The sequence below is a fragment of the Plectropomus leopardus genome, chromosome 15, assembly GCF_026936395.1.
Source record: "Plectropomus leopardus strain MGB_pleo_1.0 chromosome 15, ASM2693639v1, whole genome shotgun sequence".
NCBI lineage: Eukaryota > Metazoa > Chordata > Actinopteri > Perciformes > Serranidae > Plectropomus > Plectropomus leopardus.
The window spans coordinates 30,431,463-30,459,383 of NC_142190.1; the positions used below are offsets into that span (position 1 = coordinate 30,431,463).

General features: G+C 37.5%; 1 protein-coding gene across 39 annotated transcripts in view; it reads left to right on the plus strand.

Moving 5' to 3' along the window:
* dlg2 (discs, large homolog 2 (Drosophila)) overlaps positions 1–27,921 on the plus strand; it is a 259,394-nt gene that overhangs the window by 195,613 nt on the left and 35,860 nt on the right. For 30 of the 39 annotated variants that reach the window (XM_088088562.1, XM_088088568.1, XM_088088567.1 and 27 more), the window contains 9 exons: positions 1,538–1,591; positions 2,602–2,652; positions 5,291–5,415; positions 11,334–11,503; positions 12,887–13,023; positions 14,661–14,805; positions 16,281–16,446; positions 24,867–24,926; positions 26,532–26,684. In XM_088088562.1, coding sequence (XP_087944688.1) covers positions 1,538–1,591; positions 2,602–2,652; positions 5,291–5,415; positions 11,334–11,503; positions 12,887–13,023; positions 14,661–14,805; positions 16,281–16,446; positions 24,867–24,926; positions 26,532–26,684 — 1,061 coding nt within the window. The remainder of the gene's footprint in view (positions 1–1,537; positions 1,592–2,601; positions 2,653–5,290; positions 5,416–11,333; positions 11,504–12,886; positions 13,024–14,660; positions 14,806–16,280; positions 16,447–24,866; positions 24,927–26,531; positions 26,685–27,921) is intronic. The other 9 variants (XM_088088581.1, XM_088088582.1, XM_088088591.1 and 6 more) reach the window with 5 other exon arrangements.

Sequence of the window (27,921 nt, forward strand, 5' to 3'; positions counted from 1 at the left end):
ATGCTGTGGCCATAAATCAGAGTTCCTCTCATGGGAGCCCTGCCTTTAACCATCGGCTCATTTTCTACAGGCCATCAGGAGGAAGCATTTTGCCTTCACTGTGTGACATTGGTTTCATCTCAAACTACACAGTTTATGACTGCAATATTATTACCTGGAGATCAAATTTCCAATAAACAATACGGACTAGAGAGCGGTTCTGCAGAGCTGTAACAGGTGCAGAGGAAAGACATGCTGAACTGAAAGCTGTTAGTTGAATAGGCTCTGACAGTCTTACCATCGGTGTCGTTAAAATGTGGAAATATATCTTTCCCTGTCATTCACTGCACACCTCAACACAAGCTGCTGTGAATGAAACATAAATCCTGCAATCACAGTGTTCGCTTTAATGCATATTTTTCAACCCAAACCCCAGAAACGGTGTTGACATTGTACCCTCTCAATATTTAAAATGTGCACCCCCCACACCCCATCAAAAACAGGACTTTATTTTGACAGAATTAGGTAAATGGCAATAATTGATGCTGAAATTAGAGGTTTGATGCTTAAAACTATCTGGCAGGAGGACCCTCAAATAAACTGAAAATATACACATTAGAAAATCATAGTCATTTTTCTTCAAACAGGTGTTATGGGCAGGTAAAAAAGACTTTTTTGGGGTCAGTGTCCTAATATTTATGCTAAAAACATTTTGTTTATTTTATTTAAGGTGAACATTATTAGAAAAGTTCAAGTTTTAAGGAACATTCAAATGTAACACTCAAATGTTTTAAGATCCATTGCAAAATCCATTCATAGGTTACATATTTATCTGTAAAGCCTAACATATGGATTTGAAAAATGTAATCCAATTTTTTTTCTAAGAAAAAAAAAAACTACCTGACAAAAGTTCTTATTTTAATACTGCCACGTTGTAATTTTATCAGAGTTGTACAATGTATTTTTGTATTACAGTTTTCTTGTGTTTAAACTACAGTTATGTAAATATCGTTGTTTTAACATATTTTAACTTTAAAAGTTTTGTTTGGTCGAGTGCTTTACAAAATATTACTGGAAATTTAACACTGTTTTATTGTTTTCCTATTTACATTTTTTTTTGATGAAATGATGTCACTGTTAAGATTCCGAACATTCCAACATACAGTGGACGTAGGAAACATTGATATTTGTGAAATGTGAGATGTAATATATTCTTAGTTTACAGAAACGTACAATGCCATTTTTTTTCCTTTTTTTTTTGGGTGACTGGGTTAAATAACTGCACTGCAGAAACTTACTACACACACTAATTTACTACGCGTGCACTCATCCCTCTCTCTTGTTAAACCCATTGAGCTATGATAACTGTATCAGAGTGCTGCGCATGAGCGGGGAGTATTTCAGCAAATGGAAGTCTGTTAAATTGTTGATGATACAGAGATCCACACACTTGTCCCCTGGATACATTTATGGAAAGTAGGACAGTGGTGGGCCCAGGCGTCTCCATCACTAAAAGTCTCCCTCTTTTCTCCCCCTTCTCTCTCTGTCTCTCTCACAGGCCAGCCCCGCCCCGATAATCGTCAACACAGACACTTTGGAGTCAGTTCCCTACGTGAGTTTGATTTATTTATTTATTTTTTTGTCTGTTTTTTAATGCACCTATTAGTCAGATCAGTACATTCAGAACACTTGAGTAGGAGCGCATTAAAATAATCCGTCTCCTCCTCTCTTTGCTGTGCTGCTGAGTTTGAGTTGTGTGGTGTATGAGTACATTTTGATCGTGTAACTTATCTTAGTAACAAATTAGGTTGCACTGCTGAATTATTGATGTTTTTTTCATGAATAAATGACACAAGACTTTCTGAAGACCTTCACCTCTCACACTTTTCACAGTTTTTTACATCAGAACACATGAACACTGGAGTGCAGCCAGAAGCTGAATAAATAACACATTGGGCTTCAGGAGGTGGTGCATTTTTTTATTATAAAATTGTCACATTTGGTGCTTATGTTAACAGCTAAAAGATGCTTTTCTGATTTGTGAAGAAATGAGGACAGGAGCATCTGCCGCAGCCAGGGACTTTTTTTTTTTTTCCCTGCCAGAAAACATTACATTTAAGGACTTTGTTTATAAAATAAAATCTGCCTCTTTTACTGAACAGGTCTGGCTTGCTTCTACAGTCACATAAAGGTCTGATTATAACATCTGATGCCCAATTGGGAATATGATATGCAGCATCTCATACGCTGGTGTGCCACTCCTGTATGAATGCATAATGACGGAAGAGCTCACTGTTAATTAATCATCTCAGTGAAACGCAGGATGAGACTTAGTCCTCTGCAGCTAACCTCAATGCTGCAGAAATAGCAAATGTTTTTTACCCATCGCATTAGATTGTTTCCCTTGAGGTGACTCCTGTTTAGCACAGAAAGCACCAGTGGCCCTGAAGAATACCTTTCAGCCTCTGTTCAATTTAAGTATGTCGAGTTAGCCTTAGTCGAGAGCTAAACATCAGCCTTTATGAATATACTCCTGAAGTATAAATATTTAGCACCCCTGGCATGTGTTTTTTATTTTAAAGCATTGTTTGACATCTTGGTTTTGTGTTTTCTTTTTCTCAGGTTAACGGCACAGAAATTGAATATGAGTTTGAAGAAATCACTCTAGAGCGGGTGAGTATATCACATCCCCCACAGACAATCTATGAGAACATGCCGCGGCAATGTGATAACACTGAAGTAGTGTCCTTAAGGCTTGAACATTTATTCATTTATTTACTTGGAATAAAACAAGAAGAAAACAAGAAAACTGCAAAAAATAAACCAACAACAATAAAACTATGAATGACAATAATTAGTACAATAACAAAAAGTAGCCTCGCTAAATCAAAACAGTAAAACATTTGATAACATTTGTTCCAAGAACAGCATGAACAGTGATTGAGAAAATGAAATGGCCGAAAGAGTTCCTGACACACCAAGCTGATTGAACCATTTGCGGTTCAATCGGACTTGCGAAGTCCACTTCAAAGTGGCAATATGTGCCAATATGTGATTTGGGATGAGAACGTTGAGCATTTCAATCATCATGAGGCCTACATTGAATATGGCTTATACATAGTTCTAATGTCAAATTTACACCTCCACTTTTAAATTTGGGTGGAAGGGGATTTGACTTGAAAATGAACTCATTCAGATTTTTGATATAAAGTCAAACAGCATGAAAAAACTTTATTCCTCTCAACTTTAAAAAATGATTTGTGCGCTAAAGCATATGTTGCATAAAAAGATGGAACTATCAGCAAAGTGGATGCTAACAGGCGCAGAGGGGAAGCAGTTTTGACCTCTTCAATACAATGAGGAGCAGAGAAAAAGCCAAAACCAACAGCAAAGGTTATCGCAGCAACCAGTCATCACTGAGAGCACTGTGTCTCCAGAGAGATAAGATTTAATAGACAGTAGTCAGCCTCCATCCATACTCCAGACCTCCATATTTATCACCAGCCATCGGATGATGGCCGAAACCATCTTTTGTAGTCTCTGAGCATAGACAGGTCTGCGTCTGGTCCTTTCAAGTAGTCGCCATGGAGAGCTGAGCTGTGTTTTTCAATTCAGCGTTGCAGGCAGCGAGGTCCTGTGGGGACACTCAGTGGGTTTTGTAATCAAGAGAAGTTGCTATTCCCATCAGCGCACAGCGTAATCAAAGCTTGACTTTCATTTTGTGAGTGGGCATCCAGGGGATTTTATTTGCAGAGCCGACAAAGTCTTCTGTGAAAGACAAGGTGTGACCCGCTGCCTTATAAATACAGTATTTCATAGTAAACCATTATAATAAAGAGCCAGGTTAACTCAGGACAGAGGCTGTGATCGGGACTCACGGCGGGATGCCAGAGCCATTTTTTGCGGATCACTCTGTAATCATCCTGAGAGCAGTGACACTACAGAGCCATACTGTTCAATCATGCGTCAACTTTTAAAGAAACTGTTACTTATGCTTTCCAACTGACATAAAAGTCAGCATTCAGAAAAGAAATCTCGACTGAATTCATACTTAAAAGGCAGTGGGGATGTTTGAATCGAGATGTTTTAGATGTTTGCACAGTGCTGTCAAAGCACAAGATTTATTTTGTGTGTCAATGATTCCCAACCAGTGGTACTTGTACACAAGGGGAGTAAAAATCCAGCTTTTTTTAGATGAGATGTGGAAAAAGTTGTGGAGTGTCTCAGTTGATTTAAAAATCTAGACATCAGTTATTTAGAAACTAAGAAAATAAATCCATATATTTGTGTTTAGGCAGAAAATAAATACACAAACAAGACTGCAGACTGAGGTGTTATCACTTCTATAGCATACTCTATCTGTTGTCAGTTAGAAGAAATACCACTGCCATAGAGTGGCACACCAAAAAACTGCAATTAGCAACTTAAGTGGAAATGACCCAAAAATCAACAAAAACAAAAAAAGAAAGTTAAAAAGAATGAAAAAAAAAAAAAAAAGTTACCTGAAAGAAAGTGCTTAAAAATAATGATAGCCTCTTAAAGACAGTAATGTCAGCCTCCAGTTATTTTCGCCAGAGGGAGCTGGTGGGGGGGACCAGCAGGATGATCCCCCTGGCATCACCATTGGGGTGCCCTAGGCTTTTTATTTTATTTTATTTGATCTTATCTTATTTTATTTATTTGTTAATTGAAGGTATTTTTTGGCAGTTAAAGTCATACAAATACAGTTTATTAAAGATGCAATTAGAAAAAATACAATACATGAACATAGAAATAGTAAAATATAAAAAACAAAGAAAACATTTATTTTAAAAATGAGTGGAAAATTACTAAGAAAGGTTAAGTATATATAATAAGGGGACAGTATTTGCAACTGTCATTTAAATAGTTCCTGTTGGTAAAAGCATTGAGCAGAATTTGATAGGGCTGTCAGACACTGCAAATATTTAAGGAAAGACATTATAAGTAAGTAGTAGTTTTTCTGTATATATCGCTCCTTTTTGTCATATTATTTCACCAATAAATGTAATTTTAAAAAAGGAAGAAAAAAATCATAGTTAACGTGCAATGTATGCATTGTGCACTGACAGACATTTGTATCATCATTAACATAAGCTTCGATGTAAAAGACACAAACAATTGTCTGTTTGTCCATTGAAATAAAAACAGCAGGAAGAATCCTGTTTTCTCTTTTACATCCGCATTCAGACAGTTGCTGTAATAAGATTCTGAACACATTCTCACTGAACAGTGTGAAACATGCAGTTCGAGTACTGTCCCTGTTGTCACTGACTGCTCTCCATGGCCGCAGGGTAACTCAGGGTTGGGCTTCAGCATCGCCGGAGGGACAGATAACCCACACATCGGTGACGACCCTGGTATCTTCATTACCAAGATCATCCCTGGAGGCGCTGCAGCAGAGGATGGACGGCTGAGGTCAGTCTCTTATACCTCCCCACGCAAGTTTTTAACAAGAGATAACTTGAAAAGTTTTCCAGGGAAAAAACCCTTGGAGGAACTTTGTGTCTCAAACAATGTCAGAATATAAATCTCCTTTACTTAAAGATAATCTCTCTCACCACTCAGTTGGGACTGGATATATCACTTCTTACTCCACTGCTTCACTGGATAATCTACTCGCAGAAATATGTATTTAAAAACGTCTTGGAGATATTGTACTACAGTATCATTTTTCATCTTGGTGTACCATGCATTTTGAAGTGTATTAAGCACTAAAACATGTGGCCTGTCCAGCACACAGCACGGTTATAATAGTCTCAGAGGAACTGTGCAGAAACTCCTCTTGTCAGTTTATCTTGCTGATGCCTCATATTCCAGTAATTCCCTTAAACTCAATTTATCTGTATTATCAAATAATTATTTTAATCCGCACTGGCGATAGCTGAGGCCAGAGGCATTATGTTTTGGGTTGTCTGTCCATCAGTTCATCCGTCAGGCCTATTATTGTGAATGTGATATCTCAATGATGCCTTGAGGGATTTTCTTCAAATTTAGCATAAATGTCCACTTGGACTCAAGGTGGTCAAAGTCAAGGTGAGCTTTACATTTTTCTCATTCTTGTGCAAGCGATGTCTCAAGAACACCTTGAGGGAATTTCCTCAAAATTGGCACAAACATTCAAGTAGACTCAAGGATGAACTGATTCGATTTTGGTGGTCAAAGGTCAAGGTCACAGTGATCTTGCATCCGTCTTATTCTTCAATATCTGAAGATGGCCTTGAGGGAGTTTCCTCAAATTTGGCACAAACGTCCACTTAAACTCATCAATAATCTGATTAGAATTTGGTGTTGGAAGGTCAAAGGTCAAGATCACGGTGACTTCATAAAAAACCATGTGGTGGTATTTCTATTTGAGCAAGTTTGGTCCATGAGCATGAATATTTTCTGTAATTAGATATCACACACAAATCACACTTCTGCTTATTTAATCTCAAAAATAACAAAACATTTATGTTACATTTATGTTGTTCTTTTTTTTCTAAAACAAAAATCCACAATAAAGAGCCCTCAGAAGTCCACACACAGAAAAAACATTGTCTATATTACTTATGGGTGACCCACTATCTGTATCAGCATTATGAAGTGAGCAGAGGGGGTGTGGATACAGTCCATCAGATCTTGCCACTGTAGTTTATCACAGAGGCAAGGACAGAACCTGAGCTCATTCATCACTCTACCGGAGTGAAAGGCTTACTTGAAGAAAAACGCGCTGTACTTCACACCCTGGATCATGGCGAGGTTAGTAATAGACATGAAGACGCTTATGTTAAGTGCTGGAGAGCCACACGCTGACTGACAGTTTGGCCTCAGAGAACATTTCTTGGATCTTTTATGTTGTAATGCAAAAGCGTGTGTCAGTAAATGGACACATCCCTGACTGTGTTCATGTAACCCTTTAAAACCTGGAGTGACATCACTTTTCTTGTGCCATATTCAGTTGCCTTCACAAGTATTTAAACCGAACCTCGAGCAAATTGGTTTTATTTTATTTATTTATTTTTTTTTTTCAAAAACGTGGGAAAGACGCAAAGAGCAACTTGGAAAGAAACATCCGCAAACTACAAAATATTAGTAGAATTAGAAGTTAGCTGCTCAGCCATGCTGGGCTGCACTCGGCCACCAAAAGTCTCTAGTGTGCATGTTGTATTGGCCCCATAATGCAGAAGATACTGGTACTTTCATAATGCGGAAATAGAGCATTTCTTTTCTTCATGTGCTTCTCAGCAGCTTTCATAGGAATGAACAGGGCCCCCCCTCTAATGCTGTATTCAGGTATTTTAATCTATGGACAGTTCCCACTAATTGAAACCAAAATGGATCGCCCCCTCGTGGCTGACTGCCGTGTAGGTCTAAATCCCCACCCCCTGCATATTAGTGGATGAGACATGGGCCAAACTAAAATGTCAAAGTACACATGAAAACACATTTTTCCCAAATATAGTTTGTGTGATTTTAGGTAGTTCTTATCATTCTGATGTTTGTTCAAGTGTTTGCTTTTCTGATAAGTTTAGTCTTATTTAGTTATTTGATGCTCTAAAGTGCAGTTTGATGAAATGATTGACAGCTGGGTGTGCCAATTGGTGTGCTTGCGTTTAATTGCACTGTTCACGATTGGATTAGCTGTGTGGGCTGTCTTTGGCTCCTAATGACATCACCAGCACAAGATGACAGTGCCTGTATCTAGGATATTTTGGCTTCATTTTCGTACAGCAGGAGAATATGGAGAAGCGTTGTCAATCTTTATGTACAGTCTATGGTTGCAAAATTTTAATTCGGCCCCTTTTGCCCTCTACATGGACTGCTAACTTGCATGCAACCAAAGCCTGCTAAATGGTGAATGCTACTCAGACCACAAACAGACTACAAAAGGAAATCAGAAAATTTCTGATACCAAAATCTTGTTTGTTGCCTACAGATTTAGCATACATATGCAGATATCGCTGGAGTTTAGAAAATGTATTGCAATCAGTCATTGCTATTTTGCCAACAGTTGTGGTGGGTTGGTTATCAACGTATTTGACAAGGCTTAAAATTCAGTTTGCTGTTTAAATACAATTTTACATCTTTTTTTTTTTTTTTTTAACCATTAATTACCTATTCAGCAAAGAAACAAAATAAATCATATCCTTTATGGATGCCCAGGCCCCCTTTTTTTTCTTGTAAGTAGCAGTGATGGATAATGCTGGTCTTGGTTTCCGGCCAGCCACTGTTCTGTTTCCAAGCTGCAGCTTTGGAGCATCACTGTCAGATCACAGATGCTAGAGAGGAGCGTAATGCATGCACTGCGTCAATCTCGAGCTCATCGCAGAAAAAGCGGGCCGGGCATAAATCACACTTAGCCTAATTGATGGTCATGCACACCAAGGTGGGTGGCAAGACAAATGCATTATGGATGGAGAGGAAGTCTAATCTCTGGGAGGAAGGAGGACTGATAGGGATTTGGTTTTCTATAACATTATAGAAGCCAGACACACTTCCTGTCACTGCTCTGGGACGCTGCAGCGGAGCACTAAGCATACTTAATGCACCGGCTCAGCTTAAGGGACTGCTCCGAGCATTTTAAGTGTTTCTCGTGAAGCCTGTTGTTTTGTAGGTGAATGCGTGGATGTAGTAAGAACTAAAGCCACTTAAACCCCACAATTTTATTTCTGAAACCTGGATTGACGTCATTTGTCTTGTGCTGCACCTGAGCAAATTGATTTGATTTCTTTTGAAAATGTGGCTAAAAAGGCAATGAGGAACTTTGCAAGAGATATCCGACAAATTGCAAGAAATTACAAAAAGGTGACAAGAAAATTACCTAAAAATAGTTTCAAAAAAGAGAGGGAGAGATACAATTATTAGATTAGAAAATTATAAAGAAAAGAAACAGGGAAAATGTCCAGAAAACTATATTTGTGTGTGCGTGCGTGCGTGCGTGTGTGTGTGCGTGCGTGTGTGCGTTTCAAGTTGTTTCTCTTTATTTCTTTTTATTTTTTACCTAATATCTTTTTTGGTAATTTCAGGTCACTTTTTTGATTGCTTTTGTTTAAATTTTTCTTTCCTTTTTTCTAATTTTAGCTAATTTTCTTGTAACTGTCATTGTAACTAATTTCCTGCGAATTTGGGGTATTGTCTTGTTAAGTTTATCATTGCCTCTTCCTGTGTTATTGAAAGAAGTCAAGCCAATTGCTTGGGTTGTAAAGGGTTAACCTATATTATCCAAATTCTCAATTCATATTTAAATCTCACAATGTTAGTTCTTATTATACACAATACAAAATGATGACATACTATAGGCATTATACCTGAATATATATATTGCAACTGTATGAGTAAATTGTAATGAATTTGCATTCTTCTGCTAGAAAACATGATGTGTTAGCACGCAGTCTTTCCACTCTGCTTCCCACTGGTGGAAGTGTGTCTGTGCATGCGTGCGTGCGTGCGCCCGTGCTGGGTCCCAGCTGGCTCCTATGAACACCCTCAGGAGAGTAGTGTCCTTGAGTGCCAGGGCATGGATGATTTGGTCGACACCTCAGGGAAATTCAAACTGAGCTGCTCGCTAACTCTGATATTTACACACTTGTGTGCTTGCACTCATTGTCCAACTCATTCTATACATATAAAAAAAATATAATATACACAACATCGCTTGCGATCTAAAACTCATGTGGGGGCACACGGGTCACCACTGCAAAGTAAACATGCTGCCAACAAGCACACACAATCACCTCTGTCGTCTGTTGCGTGTGTCTGTGTGTCTACAGGGAGATGTAAATTGTAGAACTGCTCTGACTACACTGTAAACATGTTTTCACTAAAGTTAACACTTATTCAATTTAACCCATTCTGTCTTGATTTGCGTCTATAAGTTTTGTTAGTTCTCTCTGAGCTGCTGTTTTATAAAAATTTTACTGTTCTTGTCAAGCTTCGTAACACTGGGTGGGTTTCCATTAACCCTCAAATCGCGCAAATAAAAATTGCAAATACAAAATACACCTGATGGAAACACGTCAACTTCAAAAAATCTCCAGTTTATTGCAAAAAAGTTTTTTTACACTTGCATGAGGTGGTATTTCAGGTGGTTTGAAAAAGCCATATTTTGCAAAACTGCAATGGAAACACTTATTTCGCTTTTATAGCTCATATGATGTGTAACACCAAGTGGTGGATATGCGACTTTATGGATACCAACCACCATTAAACCGAAAGAAGAAGAAAAAGTACAACAAAGTCACATGACATTCTCGGGGGGTCTTAAAGGTCCAGTGTGTAGGATTTAGGGGGATATATTTGCATAAATAGAATAAAACATAATAAGCATGTATTCTTTAGTGTGTAATCACCTAAAAAAAAGGTTGTGTTTTCATTACCTCAGAATGAACTGTTGGTATTTACATATGGTGCAGGTAATTATGGAGATCACAATGTTGCGCCAACATTTTCTGACGGGAGCCCAGAAGGAACAAACCAAACACTGGTTTTAGACAGAGCCATTCACTTTTTTGGGTAGGCTTCTGTAGTTAGCAGCCTCTCTATGATAAGAGGATCTGAAAACTTTTTTTTAAATTAGTATTTTGTTTATTTATTTTTTACATGAAAGTGCTTTATTAATTTCATTTGTTTTCTTTTTTAAGATTATTTTTTGGGCTTTTTGCCTTTATTTGATAGGACAGCTTAACCATGAAAGGGGGAGAGAGAGGGTATGACATGCAGCAAAGGGCCAAGGCCGGTATCTAACGTGCGGCTGCTGCGGCAAGGAAGTAGCCCCTGTACATGGGGTACCCTCTCTATCAACTGAGCCACTGGACACCCCAGTATTTTTACTGGCTTTAATCAACGGGACTGTTTGTTTTGGAGAAGAAGAGACTTGTGCAGATAATTCGGCTCCCATTAAAAAACCCTAATCAATGAACACTGAAGGAGAAATTTCATTGCTAAATGCCACTAAATCCCACTAAAACACCCTCAAAGAGACAGGCACAAAAACAGAGCGTTTCAAACAGAGGGTGAGTACATGTGTTCCAGCACAGGAAGAACAAAGAAAATCAAGACTATTAAGCACGTAAACATGTTTTAGTAGAAATGTTAAATATGAGCATGAACCTGAAAATGAGCAGAGTATGTCCTCTTTAATTGCAATAGAACAGCTCGCAATAAAAACAGTCATGATGTGAATGTGTAAAAACGCCCCCCAGGTCAAATTCTTTTCCTAAGGTGGCTGCTCTGCCTCTCCCTCACAAACTCTCTCCTAAACTGTTTTTAAAGAATTAAATATTTTAAGTGCAGCCTTGTTTTTAATCATGACCAATAATAATCCTCATTAATTCACACTCCTCATCTTCTTCCAGAGTAAACGACTGTATCCTGCGGGTGAATGACGCAGACGTGTCTGAAGTGTCTCACAGTAAGGCGGTGGAGGCCCTGAAGGTGGCAGGTTCTATTGTTAGGCTGTACGTGCGGCGCCGCAGGCCCATGCTAGAGACCATCATCGAGATCAAACTCATCAAAGGACCAAAAGGTGGGCTCTCTCTCACACACACACACGCAGATTAATTGTGACACACAGTGGATTATAATCGCTTCTGTTCTGTGGGTGATGTCAGGTAAATGCCTCCAGTAGGAGTGGTCATCAGATTGATTCCACATTACCGCTCATGGTTCGTGCAGCATGTTTTGTAAATAGCGACGTAAAATAAATGAATGTGAATTTGGTTTATTGAATAAATTCAATTCAAAGCATTTTTATTTTATATAAATGGTTAAACATGGTCATAGACCTCTGGCCGTATATCCCAGTTTAGCCTTTCAACTTACAGTTATTATTTACATTGATTAAAGGCTTAAAATTTATGCAAAACAGCGCGCCTTGGATTTATTTTATATTTTTGACTTATTGACAAAAGAACTAACATGTCACCCCCTACCCCCCACCCCCTTTTCGGTCATTATTGTCCTTGAATCCAAAGAGCTCCTGGTTTTCAAACCTACACGTGTGAAGTCGCACTCCTCAGCCAGACTTTTTTTAATAAAGGTTTTAATTGGTTCAATCAAAGACAATGGTGGCACATAATGTTGCAGGGGGACAGTTTTGTTGTGTTTGTACAGCAAATGTTTACTGTAAAAGTGCTTCTCTAACTATCTATTTATTTATATATATATATATATATATATAAACTAAATAGAATACATTGGAAAACAATTTTGGTGACCACAATAACAGTGATCCTATACAAATGCTGCCATATATAATTCCCTTGTAATTATCAAATATTCCACTTATCGTGTTTGTTTTGGGTCGTTTTATGCATGACAACATAAAAAAACTACTGTAATTCAGAGCCTGAAGCCGTCTGTCGTCAGGTGGATTGGTAATGCCTGGTCACGTAATGGCCCCTCGAGCGTGCCCTTGGGGAGGGAAAAGTCAGAAAAATTGGCAGGGAGCCTGGGAGAGAAAAAGATCAGTTTCCATTAAAATATATATGTATTAAATTAAAAGAGAGAGAACACTGTGTGCAAGAAACTGCAATGAATCGACAGACAGATGAGACAAGAGTACACAGAGGAAAACGATGGGAATACAAACGAGAGAGAAATTTGTTTTGAAGTACCTGTCTTGATGGTAACTTCAAAAGTGTTTGCAACAGCTGAACTGTATTTTGAAACAGTCAGTTCATTACTTTATTTAAATGTTATATACATAAAGATGTCCATTTTAGATGTAAACATGCATAAGATTGAAAGAAAAAGTGGTTTCCACTGTATATAGAAACATCTACTGTATATACTGATACGTCATAAAATAGTGGTATTGTCTGATGCCTAACATCAATCTGTCATACACACAACCCAGAAACACTAACGAACTGTTTTCATATATGTGCACACACACACACACACACAGGGCTTGGCTTCAGTATTGCAGGTGGAGTTGGAAACCAGCACATCCCTGGTGACAACAGCATATATGTCACCAAGATCATTGATGGCGGGGCGGCACAGAAGGATTGTCGGCTACAAGTGGGAGACAGACTCTTGATGGTGAGTGGAGTTGTATTTGAAGAGCTTGCAGATGGATATTTCATAAAATAGATGTTGATACAAGTTTTTTTTTTACAGACACGTGCACATGAATATACAGTGCAGCGTCGATGAAGCCATACACAACGATCAGCCAAAACATTAAAACCACTGTCTACAGTGAATAACAATGATCATCTTGTTACAGTGCAATGGGAAACCTTTAGTCTGTTCTGTTATTCACTTCACCCACTAATGGTTTTAATGTTTTGGCTGATCCTATAGTATGTATATATACAGTTTTGGGCCAAATTACTTTGAAATGTAATCAGTTACCATATACAAATTACATGTCAGTTTTATGTAATTGGTAACTTAATCCATGTGAATTTTTTGATTATTCTTGGACTGCTTCAAAATCAAGCACTGATAATATTGCACCTTTTGCTAAAAAAATATGGATGCAACCACAAGATTTTTTTTACCTTTATAACATTCATACATTCATTGGCTATAACCACTTATCCTCTTAAGGGTCGCAGTGGGGTGGAGTTTAAGGCAATTAAGAGTCACCAATAAACCTGCATGTCTTTGGACTGTGGGAGTAAGCCACACACAGTCCACAGACATGCAGGTCAGGTTAACTGGTTACATTTGAACATTTTTGATCTATTTTGCACATTCAACGCTTGCAGTTGGTCAAATCAAATTACCATTACAAAAGACAGAAAGTGGGATGAGATTAATATACTCAAGTAACATAAAAGTTTTTCATATTTGTACTCAAGTACATTACTTGAGTAAATGTACTACAGCCCTGGTCAGCAGAGAGAAGCACAATAACTGAAATTACAGTTATTGGGATCAAGTATGTCAAGTAAATCCAGTATAGTAGTATCCTTTTAGCCCTGAAATTATATAATAATGTCATTATAATTACTTCAAAACCTCATCTAAATTTGATTAAACAATATTGATGTAGTTTTTAAATGTTCCTCAAATGTTAAACTTATTTTTCCTTGTGTTGGCAAGGTGTTTTTCTCTCATCTTGGTAGGGAAAAAGAGAAAAACAAAAATAAGAAAACAATGGTGAATTCCCCAAAATCAATGTGCACTAACAAAATAAGAACAAATTGCAGATTTGAGCAAAAATAAGAGAGCATTTGTTTTTATACTGTTTCTTGCATGATGCCTATTCTTTCAAATATAATCTGGGTTGACTGTGAAGACTTATTTTTGTAATCTGATTACATTATCCCCATTACATGTAATCTGTAGCTGCCCAACCTCCACATATGGTGGTTTCAAGAATCAGGTTGCAGCCTACAACAGTCTTCCCGCAGCGTCAGTCTAAATGATAATGAAGAGATGAAATGAGGCCCTGGCACACATTTTGAAAGCAGCACAGTAGCAACCGACTGGCTCGGTATTGTAACAGCGAGCTTTCTCCCGAGGAGGGCATCCCCCTTGCTTAACTAGCGCTTAATTTAATTACCATTCTACTGTTGTGTTCTCACCCGCACGCCATCTGTCATAATCCAGTCTCCTGCAGGCAGGGAGCACGCTGGACTCATCTGAACTGAGCAGCAGTGAGAAACACACGGCAGCCTCTTAAACTCCTGATTAAACAAACAAGGACTGTCTCTGTGTGTGGACAGGTGAACAACTACAGTCTGGAGGAGGTGTCTCACGAAGAGGCTGTGGCCATTTTGAAGAACACGTCGGACGTGGTCTACCTAAAGGTGGGAAAGCCCACCAATGTCTACCTATCAGATCCCTATGGGCCTCCTGATATCACACACTGTAAGTCCTACCCTCTTGTTTTTGAACTCAGTAGTCATCAGCTGATTCGTCAGTTGCTGTTAGAATATTGACTGCAGAGGGCATTATTCAGTAAATGTAAACGTGTTTAAAGTGTGCCATGTATCATGTATGATTTTTGGCGCACTCAATTCTGACAGGTGATCACCAAAACAGCGAGCTAAAAGAGGCCAAAAAGTATTACTGAGCTGCAAAATTGGATGATATTTACGTTACTTAAACTCTTAAATTTGCCTCATGGGCTTGTTACACCTTTATCTATGAACATCTAAAATTAAAACTATACAATCTCTAACTTAAACGCACGTTTATGGAAAAGTGGTTGATCTTATTATTATGTTTTTTAGCCTATTTAGTATATGTATTGCATAGTTACAAACTGATGTGAAGCTGTTTAAATACTTTGTGTTTTGTTTGAGTTTTTTTGTTTTTCAAAGTACACAATATTTTAATTAGCGGTTCGGGAAAAAATTGATAAAGCAAAGTATCACTATATTTTGTGTGGCAATATTGTATTGATGCACTGGCAAGAAGTATTGATTATTTAAATTATATATATTAATGTTGCATATATGAGTTAAAGTTTTGGTAGTCTACTAGAATAATAAAATAAATAGGTATTTCAGTCCACTAGATACATGCTGCTGCAATAAGAATGACTGAAGTCTTATTAGATCTTATTAGATAAAAGCAGATGTTGATAAAAACCTGAGCATATTGGCTTGATTTCTTTTAAAAACATGACAATAAGGCGATGAGCAGCTGAATAAGAAATGGCCTTTTTCTGTAACATAATTTGAAATACATAATTATTACAGTTATGAATATATATATATATACATGAGGCATTGTTTTCCTGTTTTCTAATAATACCCCCAACCAATCGTAATGGCACCTTTTACTATTTTATTTTTGCAATGTATGATAAAGTTGCTGCTTCAGTTTGTTACTTAAGTTTATCCCCATGTTTGTGAAAGAAATCAATCACGAAATGTTCTCAGGATTCAGAGGTCTAAATGCTTGCGAAAATCGCTGAGCGCAGCACATGAAAACTGATGTATATCCTAAAAGTTTATCCTGCAGTTAAAAAAAGGTAATAAATCACAATATATCACAGTGTATGTTATCGCAATACATTTAAAATCTCAATATATATAATATTGTATAGTGACCTAAGTATTGTGATAATATTGTATCCCAGGGCTTCTGGTGATTCCCACCCTTTTTTTTTCTTTTTTTTTTTTTTTTGCATTTGTATTAATAGAACTGTTTTGAAATTTCACACGGCTCCAAAAAATAGGACAGTATTGTAGTGAGACTTTAACACCAAATCACGGTATCTTGTGTGCAGGAATAGTCTCTTTTGGCATCATGGAAATGTGTCAGTGTGTGTCAATGAGTGTGTCTGTTTGAGCAGCTGCCTCTTGTTTTAACTCTCTGTCACTCTTCCTCTGCAGCTTTCTCTCCAGCCATGGAAAATCATATCTCTTCCCCCGTCAACAGCGGCACTCTGGAATACAAGTCTGGTCTCCCTCCCATCTCCCCTGCGAGTTACTCCCCCCTCCCTAAGCACTTACTTGGAGAAGAGGATATAAACAGGTTGGATGGTTTTTCCTTCTTACGGTAATTACCTCCTTTCCTACCAGACAACTAGAACTGCAGGTAGAAGATTGTCCCCCCCGCTCCTCCTGTCTCCCCCCTTTTGTCCTGACTGATCTGTGTTTGTGTGGAGATTCAAAATCAAAACTCCACGTGGAGTTGTGATGAAATTTGAAAACATCTCTGGTTTCTCTGTGTTTGGATCATTTTTGTTTTCAATCCCAATGTTTGTGTCCTGTTTTGCTGCAGTGATTTTCAAAATATCCCTAAAAATATATAATATATATATAATTCTGGTATGATAAAGGTAGAACCTTACATTATGACCACATTTACTGAAACGACCAAACAACTTTTTGAAAACCACTAATCTGCCGTACTCCTGTATTTCTGCTGTACTGTGTTGTGTTGCGTCTGAATGCCTCTTTTTATTATTTCTTTGTGGACAGTGTGTTGTTTATTGTGATGCATGTCTGGAAAACATCTGAGCATCAAGCAGTTGCTTTCTAATGAAACCTACCAGAGCTGCAGTGCTGTGGATGTGTTTTGGTGTAGATGGTGGTGCAAGCTGTGGTTTAAAGAGGCTCTGGTCATGTTGGTTATCAGTGGATATGATGTTGTCGGAAATGTGGCCTCAGGTCCAGCTGCAGTGACAAAGTTGAATACATTTGCATAATCAGTGGCAGAGACAGATGTTGTTTTGCTGTTTCATTGAAGCTTTGTTGTGTCTCTTCCAGGGATCTGTTGAGTTTTTGGTCTGTTTTAAAAGCAGATTTATCATTTAATTGACCAATGGCACATACCAGTATTTGGAGAATTTGTCATATCACATTCAATGGCCATTTTTATGAAGCAGTGTAGTAAAGTGATGGAAACTGCAAGTTGGGTAGACTTAGTAGTATAAAGTCGTATAAAGCCCATTTGATGCAGAGATCGCACTATGGAGCCACTATGAGTCCCTTCTTTTTGCCACTTTTGCATTTTTACACAGAGCCAAACAACTGCAGCATCACGCTGCTCCAGTGTTTGATTTTAGACAGCATGCCAGCATCGCAGAACCAGAAGAAGCATTAGACAAGGCACATTTATATAGCAGATTTCATACCCAAAGGCAACCCAAAGTAATTTACAAATTAATCAAGTCAAAATCAAATCACAAAGCATGCCCCAAAGGGCTGTACAAATAATATTTTCAATCCAATTTCAATGTGTCTTGAAAAGTCCAATATCACAAATCATAATTAGCCTCAGAGGGTTTTACATCATAAGTGAGGTTTAACACAACAGGGTTGGCCTCAATTGTGACATATAACAAAAGTGCTGACAGTGTCTCACAAACAATAGCAATAGCATAACATGGCAATCACAGTCTTTTACCTGTCGCTGTAATATGGTGTCTGATCTGGTCCTCTGCTCAGATAAAGCCCAGTTCACACCAAAGATTTGCAATGAGATAATTTGAAATGTGAGACTACTTGTGATGCTCTGGTATGCAACGTTTCAAAAATCTGCTGGTTCAGACCCATGCAACTGGGTGAGAAAATGTATCATCTCTATAGCAACAACTCTTTATACTTCTGTTCTGATGTCTGGCTTTTGAGGATTTTGTGTCCAAATATAATTTATAGCTTCCTTAGAAAATAAGAGGATAGTGATAGTGAAATACTGGCAAGAATTGCATTTTATTGATGAAACTGTAAAAAGCACAATTAAACAAGCATCAGATGGACTGTATTCATAACAAAGATGCCACAAGAAAATAAAAAAACAGCACCAATTGAGAATGTGTATGTAGCATTTTGCCCCTTTCTTTGTTTATTTTACCACCTGTTGGGTTCTCAGTCACTCCTCTGAGAGCTGCTCCACGTCCAAACAGAAGAAAGCTTAAGACGTCTCACTCGAGTGAGTCACAGCCAAACATTAGCAGCTCCCCACCTCAGCTGCCCTGACACCTAATCCCACAGCAAGCTGCCGCACTGCTCCAGACCACATGGGCTGCATTTCCTATCAAGTCAAATCTGCAGCTTCTGTGTCTGTGCTTGGAAGTGGATGTTCTACCTGCTGCTTATCATACAGAAGGTTTAGTCTCAGTGGCTGCTCTATATATTGCTAATATGTCATAGCATTTAAAGAATGAGAGATGGTTTTTTTAGGCAGCATAAGTGGATTTCACAATGAATACAGACACTCGACAATGCTTCCCTGTTAGATGAGGTCATTGTTGCATGCAGGAATGATGTACTGTTGTCATATTCCATTAAGAAAATAAGTGCGTCGGCAGCAGAGTGATAACAAAAGCTCATTTCAGAGGATAACTGAAGGACCCCTGTGTTAAGCTTTGTTGAGTAAAGGATTAGTCGTCCATTCTCTTTGGAGCTAAGAGGTTTACTATTTGCTCTTGGCCAAGGCACATCCCTAATAGCCTTTGAGATTACCTAGCTGACCTAAAGTGAGGCACTCTGACTGTAGCTCCTGTCACTCCTCAGTGTGTTCTACACATACATTGAAAATGAACAACTAGATCCTTTGTATCAACGGATAAGGCTCGGGCCGTATGTTCTATTTCATAACTTCACACCTTCCTGAAATTTCACCGCACTGTAAAACCTAACTGCACATGTTATAAAAGAAGTAAGTTAACATTACTTAATCTTCCCCAAAAATTGGATTAACTCATTCCCATGAATTTAACATTACTTATCAATTAATGATTGAAGTAAATAACTTGGTTGTTTTGAGTGCACTTAAATTTTTTGGTGTGACCTTTTGTTCGCACAACAGCATTTTGGGGGCCGGGTTTCAGAGTGTAATTTTTTGAAAATGCCACCCCTTTTGTCACCGTGTGAACTTGCAATGTGTGAATCCTGTGAGAACAGTGATGTCACGGCTGCACTTGGAGTTGGAGGACAATAACAACAATGGCGTACTACCGGGCTGTGTATGTGCTGCTGACTCCACTGAGTTTATTAACACTGTTGGTTCTTATACGTGCGTTTGCCCTCGTCTTCTTGTTTGTTTATACTAATTGCTCTGTTGAAGATCACCTTTATGTGCAGGCACGTGGTGTTCTTCTTTGGTGTGTTGTTATAAAGTTACAACTACTGGCTTGGCATGCATATTACAGCTTTTTCGGTTGCTTTGTGGATCTGTGTACATGATGATCGTTCTCACAATATCTTCTGAACACATTTTTAAAAAAAAACAAAAAAAAACTTTTTTTTGTAGGGACGTTTTGTCTAAACATGGCCTTAGCATGCAGGCATCATGGAAGCAAAGGAGGCGTGATGGGCTGATGCTTGACACAATAGTCTGGCTCTAGTGTGATAATAACATACACATCAGCTGCATATACTAAACAATGAGAATTGCATTAACATGACAGTAATAACCATTTAGCGTCCCTGTTATATGACAGCTGATCTCGTCCCCTGCCTGGAGGGTAAGGAGCTTCTAGACCTCAATGTTGTCCCAATTTGTGGACATTAACAGCTGCTGTTCTTCTACTTTGAGTTAGTTGCTTACTTGACTCAGCAGTGTTTTAAATCCTGTTGTTCACTTAAATATTCAGATAACTTTTGACTGCTGCATGGCACTGTGTTTGCCTTTAATTTTAACAAAAGTTCAGAAATGCTAAGTCACTGTACTTTCCAAAGGCTGGCTGAGTTAAAGAGCTGATGAATAAAATAAAAAGAGCGGTGAACTGCACCTCCACAGGCCAGATGCACAGTCCCTTTCCAGACTCTAAATGGCACCTACGGGTCCTTACAAGGTCACTATGTTTTTGTCTGATGCGGACTGACTGGCTGCCTCAGCTCAGCTCTTTGCAATATGAATGATTCAGCAGGAGAAACCAAGCCAACTATGCAGACCTCTCTGGCTTCTGCATCTTAGTACTGTGTATTACAATGTTTTTCAGATGCTAACAAGCATCGGTCAATACTGAAGCTACTTTTTAAAAACTCTTGTTGCTTAACCAACATGCATCTTTGCCAACCAGCTTATCTCAACTTCAAAACTCATTGAACTTAACAAAGCAGGTCATACAAGTTTCACAATAAGCCTTTTGGACCAAAACACTGGCAGCAGTTCTCACTTAGAAAGCATACACTGTCACTATAACAGGCTGACCAGAAAAACAATACCAACATAGAGCATACAGATTTTTTTTAAATGTTTTTTTTAAAAATATAAATCAGTAATTAATTATAAGAAAATAGAAAATTATTTTCACTTTATTAACTGTACAAAAGTATATGTAACAAGATGGATCAGAAATGAGCAATTAGCTTCAGTATACTTTCTTTTTTCAGTTTTTTGAATTTACTTGTGAAAAAATGAAAAACTGACAGAGACAAACAAAACTGAAACTGAAAAAATCCTGAAATTCAAGGGCTGCAGAATAAATAAATAAAAAGAAATAAATAAATAGCCTAAAGAAAAAAAATATAAATAAAAATCTGAAGCCCTTTTGTCTGTTTGGCAATAAGACAAAAACAGCACACCTGTTTAGAATTCTTATTATTTAATTTTATTTTGAATATCCTACCGAGATAATTTCTATAATTCAATTTGTTTATGTCAGAAATCATTCTGTTTTGAACATGTTTTCAACTGTTTTGAAATGTGTTAGCATTTGAAAAATGAACTGCAAATATAAAGTGTTTTGCAGGTGGTGAAGTATAAATGAGAAAAGAGTTAATGGACTTTGGAAAACGTGTTCACTGAAAACATTTTGTGTGCAAGCAGTGAAAAATGATCCACCGTTTGGTCCACATAGACTGAGTGTATGAAGAGTTTGAAAATGTGACTTCAGTTTTGACAGATGCTTGATGGCAATCGAACAAAGAACAAGAGACATCCTGCTGTAAGATCGCTTCAGCTGCAGCACAGCAATCTGCACTCATCTTCCAACTTGCTCCTTATTTTGATCTCATCTACACACCTGTGAATTTACGTGATTACATCTTGCACAGTTGTGACACGTCATTGCCTTGGCAAAATCTGTGCACAGACATAAAAACACCTGCCAATGTACCCATAACGGCTTTTGTGGTAGTTCCCGGGACAGCTGGTGTCACCTGGACCACATTTTGTCATAATGACTCACACACACTCACAGGGTGAAAACAATAACCGCTGTTACCAACTTGTCAAGGCTGATAAAAACTGTTTTATAACCACAGACACCAGGGATCAAAGCAGTTTAGTTTTTAGATTTAGTAGTTAGATCTTTATTTCAAACATGCCAAATAAAATATGAGCAAGCAAAACAACACCAGAATGCCCATCGGACATATTTAGTAAACAAATGAAAGTATTTCATGTCCAAAAAGCAGTAGGAGGAAGTGAGTACTTATCCAATCCTACATCTTTTTATTTTTTCAATTTAAAAAGAAAAATTTAATTTTAAACATGAATATTTCTGATTTCTGCCCCAATATTCACCATACACACCTTCATCTAAACAAACAAGAGTAGTAGTAGCACTACTAGTATAACATGTGGTATAAAATATTTGAGTCTTAGTGTGTTTTTGATCATTTGCTCTAATTAATGTAAGAAATAATTTGCAATTCTTATCTCGTAACATGCAAGAAAATTAATGTTGGCATTGTACATTTCTGGATACGTTTCATTTGTGTATTATTATGTAGCGGATATGTTTGAACTTAACAAGGCTGTGGTTAACGTGTGGTTAAGTTTAGGCACAACAATCACTTGATTATGTTTTGGAAAAGATCGTGTTTTGACTGAAAATACCCAGTTTTAGGAGCACAATCCCCACTGATAATGCAGTGATGTCTCTTTAAAAAAAGAAATGCTTTTTGTGCCAATATTCCAGCCGTAAAAGCAGCAGTCTCGATTCTCAGGGTACCAATCGCAGTGAAACAATCAGTGAGAGGTCGCTAAAAATCAACCACTTTTGTTGGCTGTAGGTTTGAACCAATGGTCTGCAGCTCGGCAGGCTTCTTGTCTCACCTCCACCTCCTGATGGCAACATCAGCTCATATATTACATTACTTAGGAAAAAATTATAATACATTTACAAAACATGCAATTGCAGCATATTCATGGTTTGCAGAAACACTTTCTTCCACCGTCTGTGCTGGCCGTGCTCACTCTCCTCTGTCTCTCGTCATTGCTCTCAGCTGTCTGAGGAAAAACACTGTGCAAGCAGATGACCTCATTTTGTTTGGCCTCCTAAGACAGTCACACTCATACTTTCTTTGATAGCACTGCCATGTTGGTTAGTCATGTTGAAATGTGATTAGTCAAACACTCTGGCCTGACGGGCAGCTCATATCACCTGATGCAGTGGAGGGCAAAGCCACCCAAACTCGCTTTATTATCAGCTTCCTAAGTAGCATTTATTGCTTGAGATCCTTAAGCCTTTATATCCTGAGCAATTTGGACTTGTTTCTGTCAAATACATGGGGAGATGGAATAAGCAACTTAAGAAGGAATCTCCCAGAAATTAGCAAAAAAAATGTCAAAAAACAAAGCAAAATACAACAAGTAAATGACCTGGACAAAAGTGTTAAAAAATTACAATAATTCCGTGACATTATTTTTAATATGTAATTATGATCTTTTCAAATGAAGTTGTTTTCTTTTTTCCCAAGCCTTTTTTAAATAATTCTCTAATTCTATTAACAAACCACTAGGGTGGAAAATGAGGAGTTACAGGACTTTCCATCTGAGCAAATTGGCTTGATTTCTTCTTTTTTTTTTCAAAAACATGAGAAGAAAGCAAAGAGCAACAAAATAAAGAAATGACCCGATCATTTTCAAGAAATTAGTAAAAAAAAAAAAATACATGAAAATTACCCGAAAATTGGTTTGAAAAAACTGCAACAAAACCAATTAACACAAACCCTCCCAAAAAGAAGATTTAAGAAATCAACAAAGAAATTGTCTTCAAAAAGGTGCTTAAACATTCAAATAATTTTGTAACAAAAATATGTAATTATGATAATTTTAATTTTAGTTTTTCCCTTACTTTTTTCCTACATAATTTCAATTATTTTATATATATATATTTTTTTTAAATCTATGATTTCTTTTTTTTTTTCAATTTCTGGAACATTTCTTACCAAAGTGCTCATTTTCATTTTTTTTCCCCATAGAAGAAATCGGAAAAATTCACACAGGATTCAAATTCAATTCAAAGGTTTAAATACTAGTAAAAGACATCTAAAAGTAACACAAGGAGATTGATGTCGCTCCAGGTTTCAAAGGGTTAAATGTTAAGAAGGGCGATAGTGTGTAGCTGTTATTATGATGATACCAGATAGCTTGAAGTCTACATGTCTCTCTTCAGCTGCAGTGCCAGAAGGGACAGAGCTGCTTGGTGAAGATGTCTTCATGTTTGAACAGGATGCAAACACAAAACAGTTGGTCACAGAGAACGAGAACACAGGAGGAAGAGGAGAGAAATGTGTTTGTGCTGGTGATGTGCTGCAGTGGGCTTAAGGCAGGCTGAACAGTGACATCATAAGTCCAGTCCATGCAACACTGTGTGCAGGTGTGTTTATGAGTGTAAATGACATGGTGTGTAGACACAACCTACAGTATTTCCATTTAATCTTAGATCGATAGATAGATAGATAGATAGATAGATAGATTGATAAGAAATTGCATCTTACATTACATTTTAAAATTTAATACAACTTCTTTCTGTAAAAAAAACAAAAAAACCTACAGTTATCTATAAATTCTACAAATAAATACAATTATTTCAGCATATTTTTACTGTAAAATTAACAGTTTTGTTTCATTGTTTTTCTATTTACAGTTTTAGGATGAAATGATTTTACAGAACTTTGCTATTAATTTTACAGACATTTTTTAAAGCCTTACCTCCCTTCTTATACCTCTGTAAAGTAATGTTCTCGTGCATCTTCTTAAAACGAGTAGTTTGCACATTGCCTGAGTTCTTCATCCAGCTCATTCCATTGCCTCACATCAACAGATCACACACACACACACATACGCACACACATTCTGCATAAATGACTCCTTTCCAAACTCACACACTGTACGGCATGCTCCAGTTAACACATGTGAGTCCACATCAGTTCACAAACAGCAGACGTGCACACACTGAGCGCTCGCTGAATGTTTAACCAGCGACATGGATCGGCAGTGTGTCCGTAGCAGATGCCTCTCAACGCAGGCGTGCTGTTTAGGAGCCGACACACTCTGATGTGCAGTGATGATGCTGTTGATGGGTCCCTGTAATGGACATTGACTTCATTACTTTGAAGGACGTGGCTTTTTCTGTGTTCAGCTGCCTCGTTTTGTTTGGTGTAGCATGCCCCCGAGTGTGTCTTTCATAAGTGTTGTAATGTGTAAAAAATTTAATTGCAAAATAATAGCATTTTATGATCAAAGATGTTTTTCGGTGGTTGATTATCAAAAGTTTACCTTCTCCATCCTATTAGAAATCCCTCGCTTGATGATGGGGAGGGTCACAGGTTTGATTCCCAGCACTTCCAGTTGAGGTGAGACATTTAGCATCCCCAGTCACCCACTGCATGCTCTTGCACGTTTGTCATCGCATGTTTATACTTTTAAAAAAAAAATTTTTGGTCACAAGGAATTGTTATAAATAAAAATGGCACTTATTTTAAGCATGAAGCCATTATGCCTGACTAAATGTTATGATTAAAATCTGAATTACTGTTGAATGTTTCTCCCTAAATCTCTCTCCTCAGACAAAAAATGTTTTCATTATCCAGAAAATATATAAATGATGACTTTTTGAAATGTTAGCATGCATGCTTATGATTATACGATCATTCCCTGTTTGAATTAGCAGAATGGACATTTTAAAATTTGTTGTTTAAGAGCGTCTCCTACAGATCGCTCTGTCTGCTGAGCATGCAAACACATGAAAGGGTGAAAAATAACATTTGAAAGAATGAATTAGACAATCAATCTTATAGAAACAAAGTTGCATTTATAATAAGTAATCAAAGGAGATTGACAATATTCTTTAAATTAAGATAAACGTCCTTACCAGACTAACATATTGTGTCAGTGACTGTAACCAGTGTTGGGGAAGCTACTTTGAAAGCGTAGCTTTGCAAGTTGCCAATTTCCTTACACTGTAAGAATATAAAGTACAGCAAAGCTACTCTAGGGAGAAATTGCTGTGGGTTAACCCTTTGAAACCTGAGCAAATTCGCCTGATTTCTTAAGAAAACATGAGAAGCAGGCAATGAGCAGCAAAATAAAAAATGAGCCACAAATTAGCAAGAAATCAGTAAAATAAAAACAAGAAAATTACCACATTTTTATATATTATATATTAATATATACATAAATAGAAAACTAAAAAAAATCTTAAAGAATTATAATGTATTTTTTTAAATAATTTCAAATATGCAAGTATGACAGTTAGCTGTAAATATAGTTTTTACCCAGCATTTTCCTTTTAGCCTGAGAAATTTTCCCAGCTTTTTATAAATAATTTTCTAAATTCTATTTTCTTGCAGTTTGTGGAACATTTCTTACCAAGTTGTCCATTGCCCCTTTCTCCACATTTTCTTTTTTTTCTTTTTTAATCACACCAATTTGCTCAGGGTCCAAAGGTTACTTGTGAAAGGAGTCTGAAAGCAGTCAAGAAAAGCGTTGGGGCTCCAGGTTTCACAGGGTTAAGTGTGACAGTTTTCTCTGCTCTTTTCATTACAAACAGAATATTTTTGGCTTTTAGGCTTGGAGGTCAGGAAAAAAATCTATCTGAAGATGTCTCTTTGGGCTGTGAAATCAGCAATCAGTCAGCCTATCAAAACACATTATTCAGACATATCAGTGGGTAATGAAAATAATTGTTAGTAGCCACAAGTGGTTGTTCAATATATGATGCTGTTTGTGACAGGAAATGAGCAAACTTGAATGCTTTTGTTTTTTTCAAGATGAGCTTTTGTGTGTTAAACAGAGAGAATCATCAGCCATTCCCACCATTTCCAGTACTTCCTCCTGTTCCTGCTTTATTTCCGTTTTTATCTGTGTGCCTCCATCGTCTCTGTGTAGCCCCCACTCTTCTCCCCCGCCTCGGTCTCTGGACACTAACTTCTCTGCTCTTGTCTCTCACTCCACTATAGGCCTCCTGAGCCAGTTTACAGCACTGTGAACAAACTATGTGACAAAGCACCCTCCCCCCGACACTATTCCCCTGTGGAGTGCGACAAAAGCCTCCTCCACTCCGCCCCCCTCCCATATCACTTAAGCCTGTTCCCTGACTCGGACTTCACCAGGTACTTTTCCTCCACCGCCATCAGCACCACCTCTCTGCTCTCTGCCACTGTGTCCCATCCCTCCACATGAACTGCATGCCATATTACCTTCCTTTATATCCACCTGTTCTGTTTTTGTTCTTTTTTTTTTTCTTTGTCCTCGTCCACTCATTTGCTTGGTCTCTCTTCTGACCCCCCCCCCAAAACACATCAGTATGTTCTTTTCTCAAGCTAGCATGCCTTTCTTTCCTCCACTTTCCTCTCTCTCTTCAAGGCTCTGATAAGCAGGAGCTAGTGTTGTAGTACTCGAGACCCAAGGTGGTCTTGAGACCAGTATAGGGACCACTTTGGGTATCAGCCTCGTCTCGGAATTGAACGCATTATGACTTAGTCTTGTCTTGGTCTCAGACATAGTGGACTCCACCACAATTTATTACAACAATTTATTTCTTATAATAATTACAATGATTGGATGTAAAACCTACTTTTTCAGATCCAGCCAATCACGCAAGTCATTTGTAGTTTGCTTTTTTGGTCTGGGTGAAAGTACAAAAGAATGGTCTGTTTCAGAGAAATTGTAATTATATTATTGTATTACTATAATTACGTATACATGAATCATTTTAATGTTGTAGCTGCTGAAGGGGTGGCTACTTTGAACTTCTCTTTTAACGTCTTCAATTTTGGTTATTCTAAAATCAGTCTTAAACTTCAATCCGAGTGGCATTAAAAAGTATCAGAAAGTCTTAAATCTAACTTGCCTTAAGCTGCAGGAACTCTGTTGCAATATTAATAATTTCCATAATATAAAATTGATACTAGGCATTTGTGTAGCGATACAGTATTGCCACGCAAAATATTGTGACACAGATGTATAGATTCCCCACTCTTAAAAGTAACTAGTAACTAACATTTCCAAATAAAGGTAGTGAAGAAAAAATAATCATATTTCTGAATTTTTAATGGCAAAGTATGTATAAAGTAGCATGAAATGGAAATACTTAAGCAAAGTACAAGTGCCTTAAAATTTAATTTAGTGCAGTGCTTGAGTAAATGTACTTAGTTACTTTCTACTACTGTTTTAATGAAAGTTTTTTCATGACATATAATCATCATATATGTTAATAATCTCAATCATTTTTTTTTTTTTTTTTTTTTATAAAAACATTTATGCAACATTGCTTTTTCAGCCCAAAAGCTTTTGTTTTCAGCACAAGGGCACCAAATATTTGCCCTACATAGCTGCACAATCAATAAT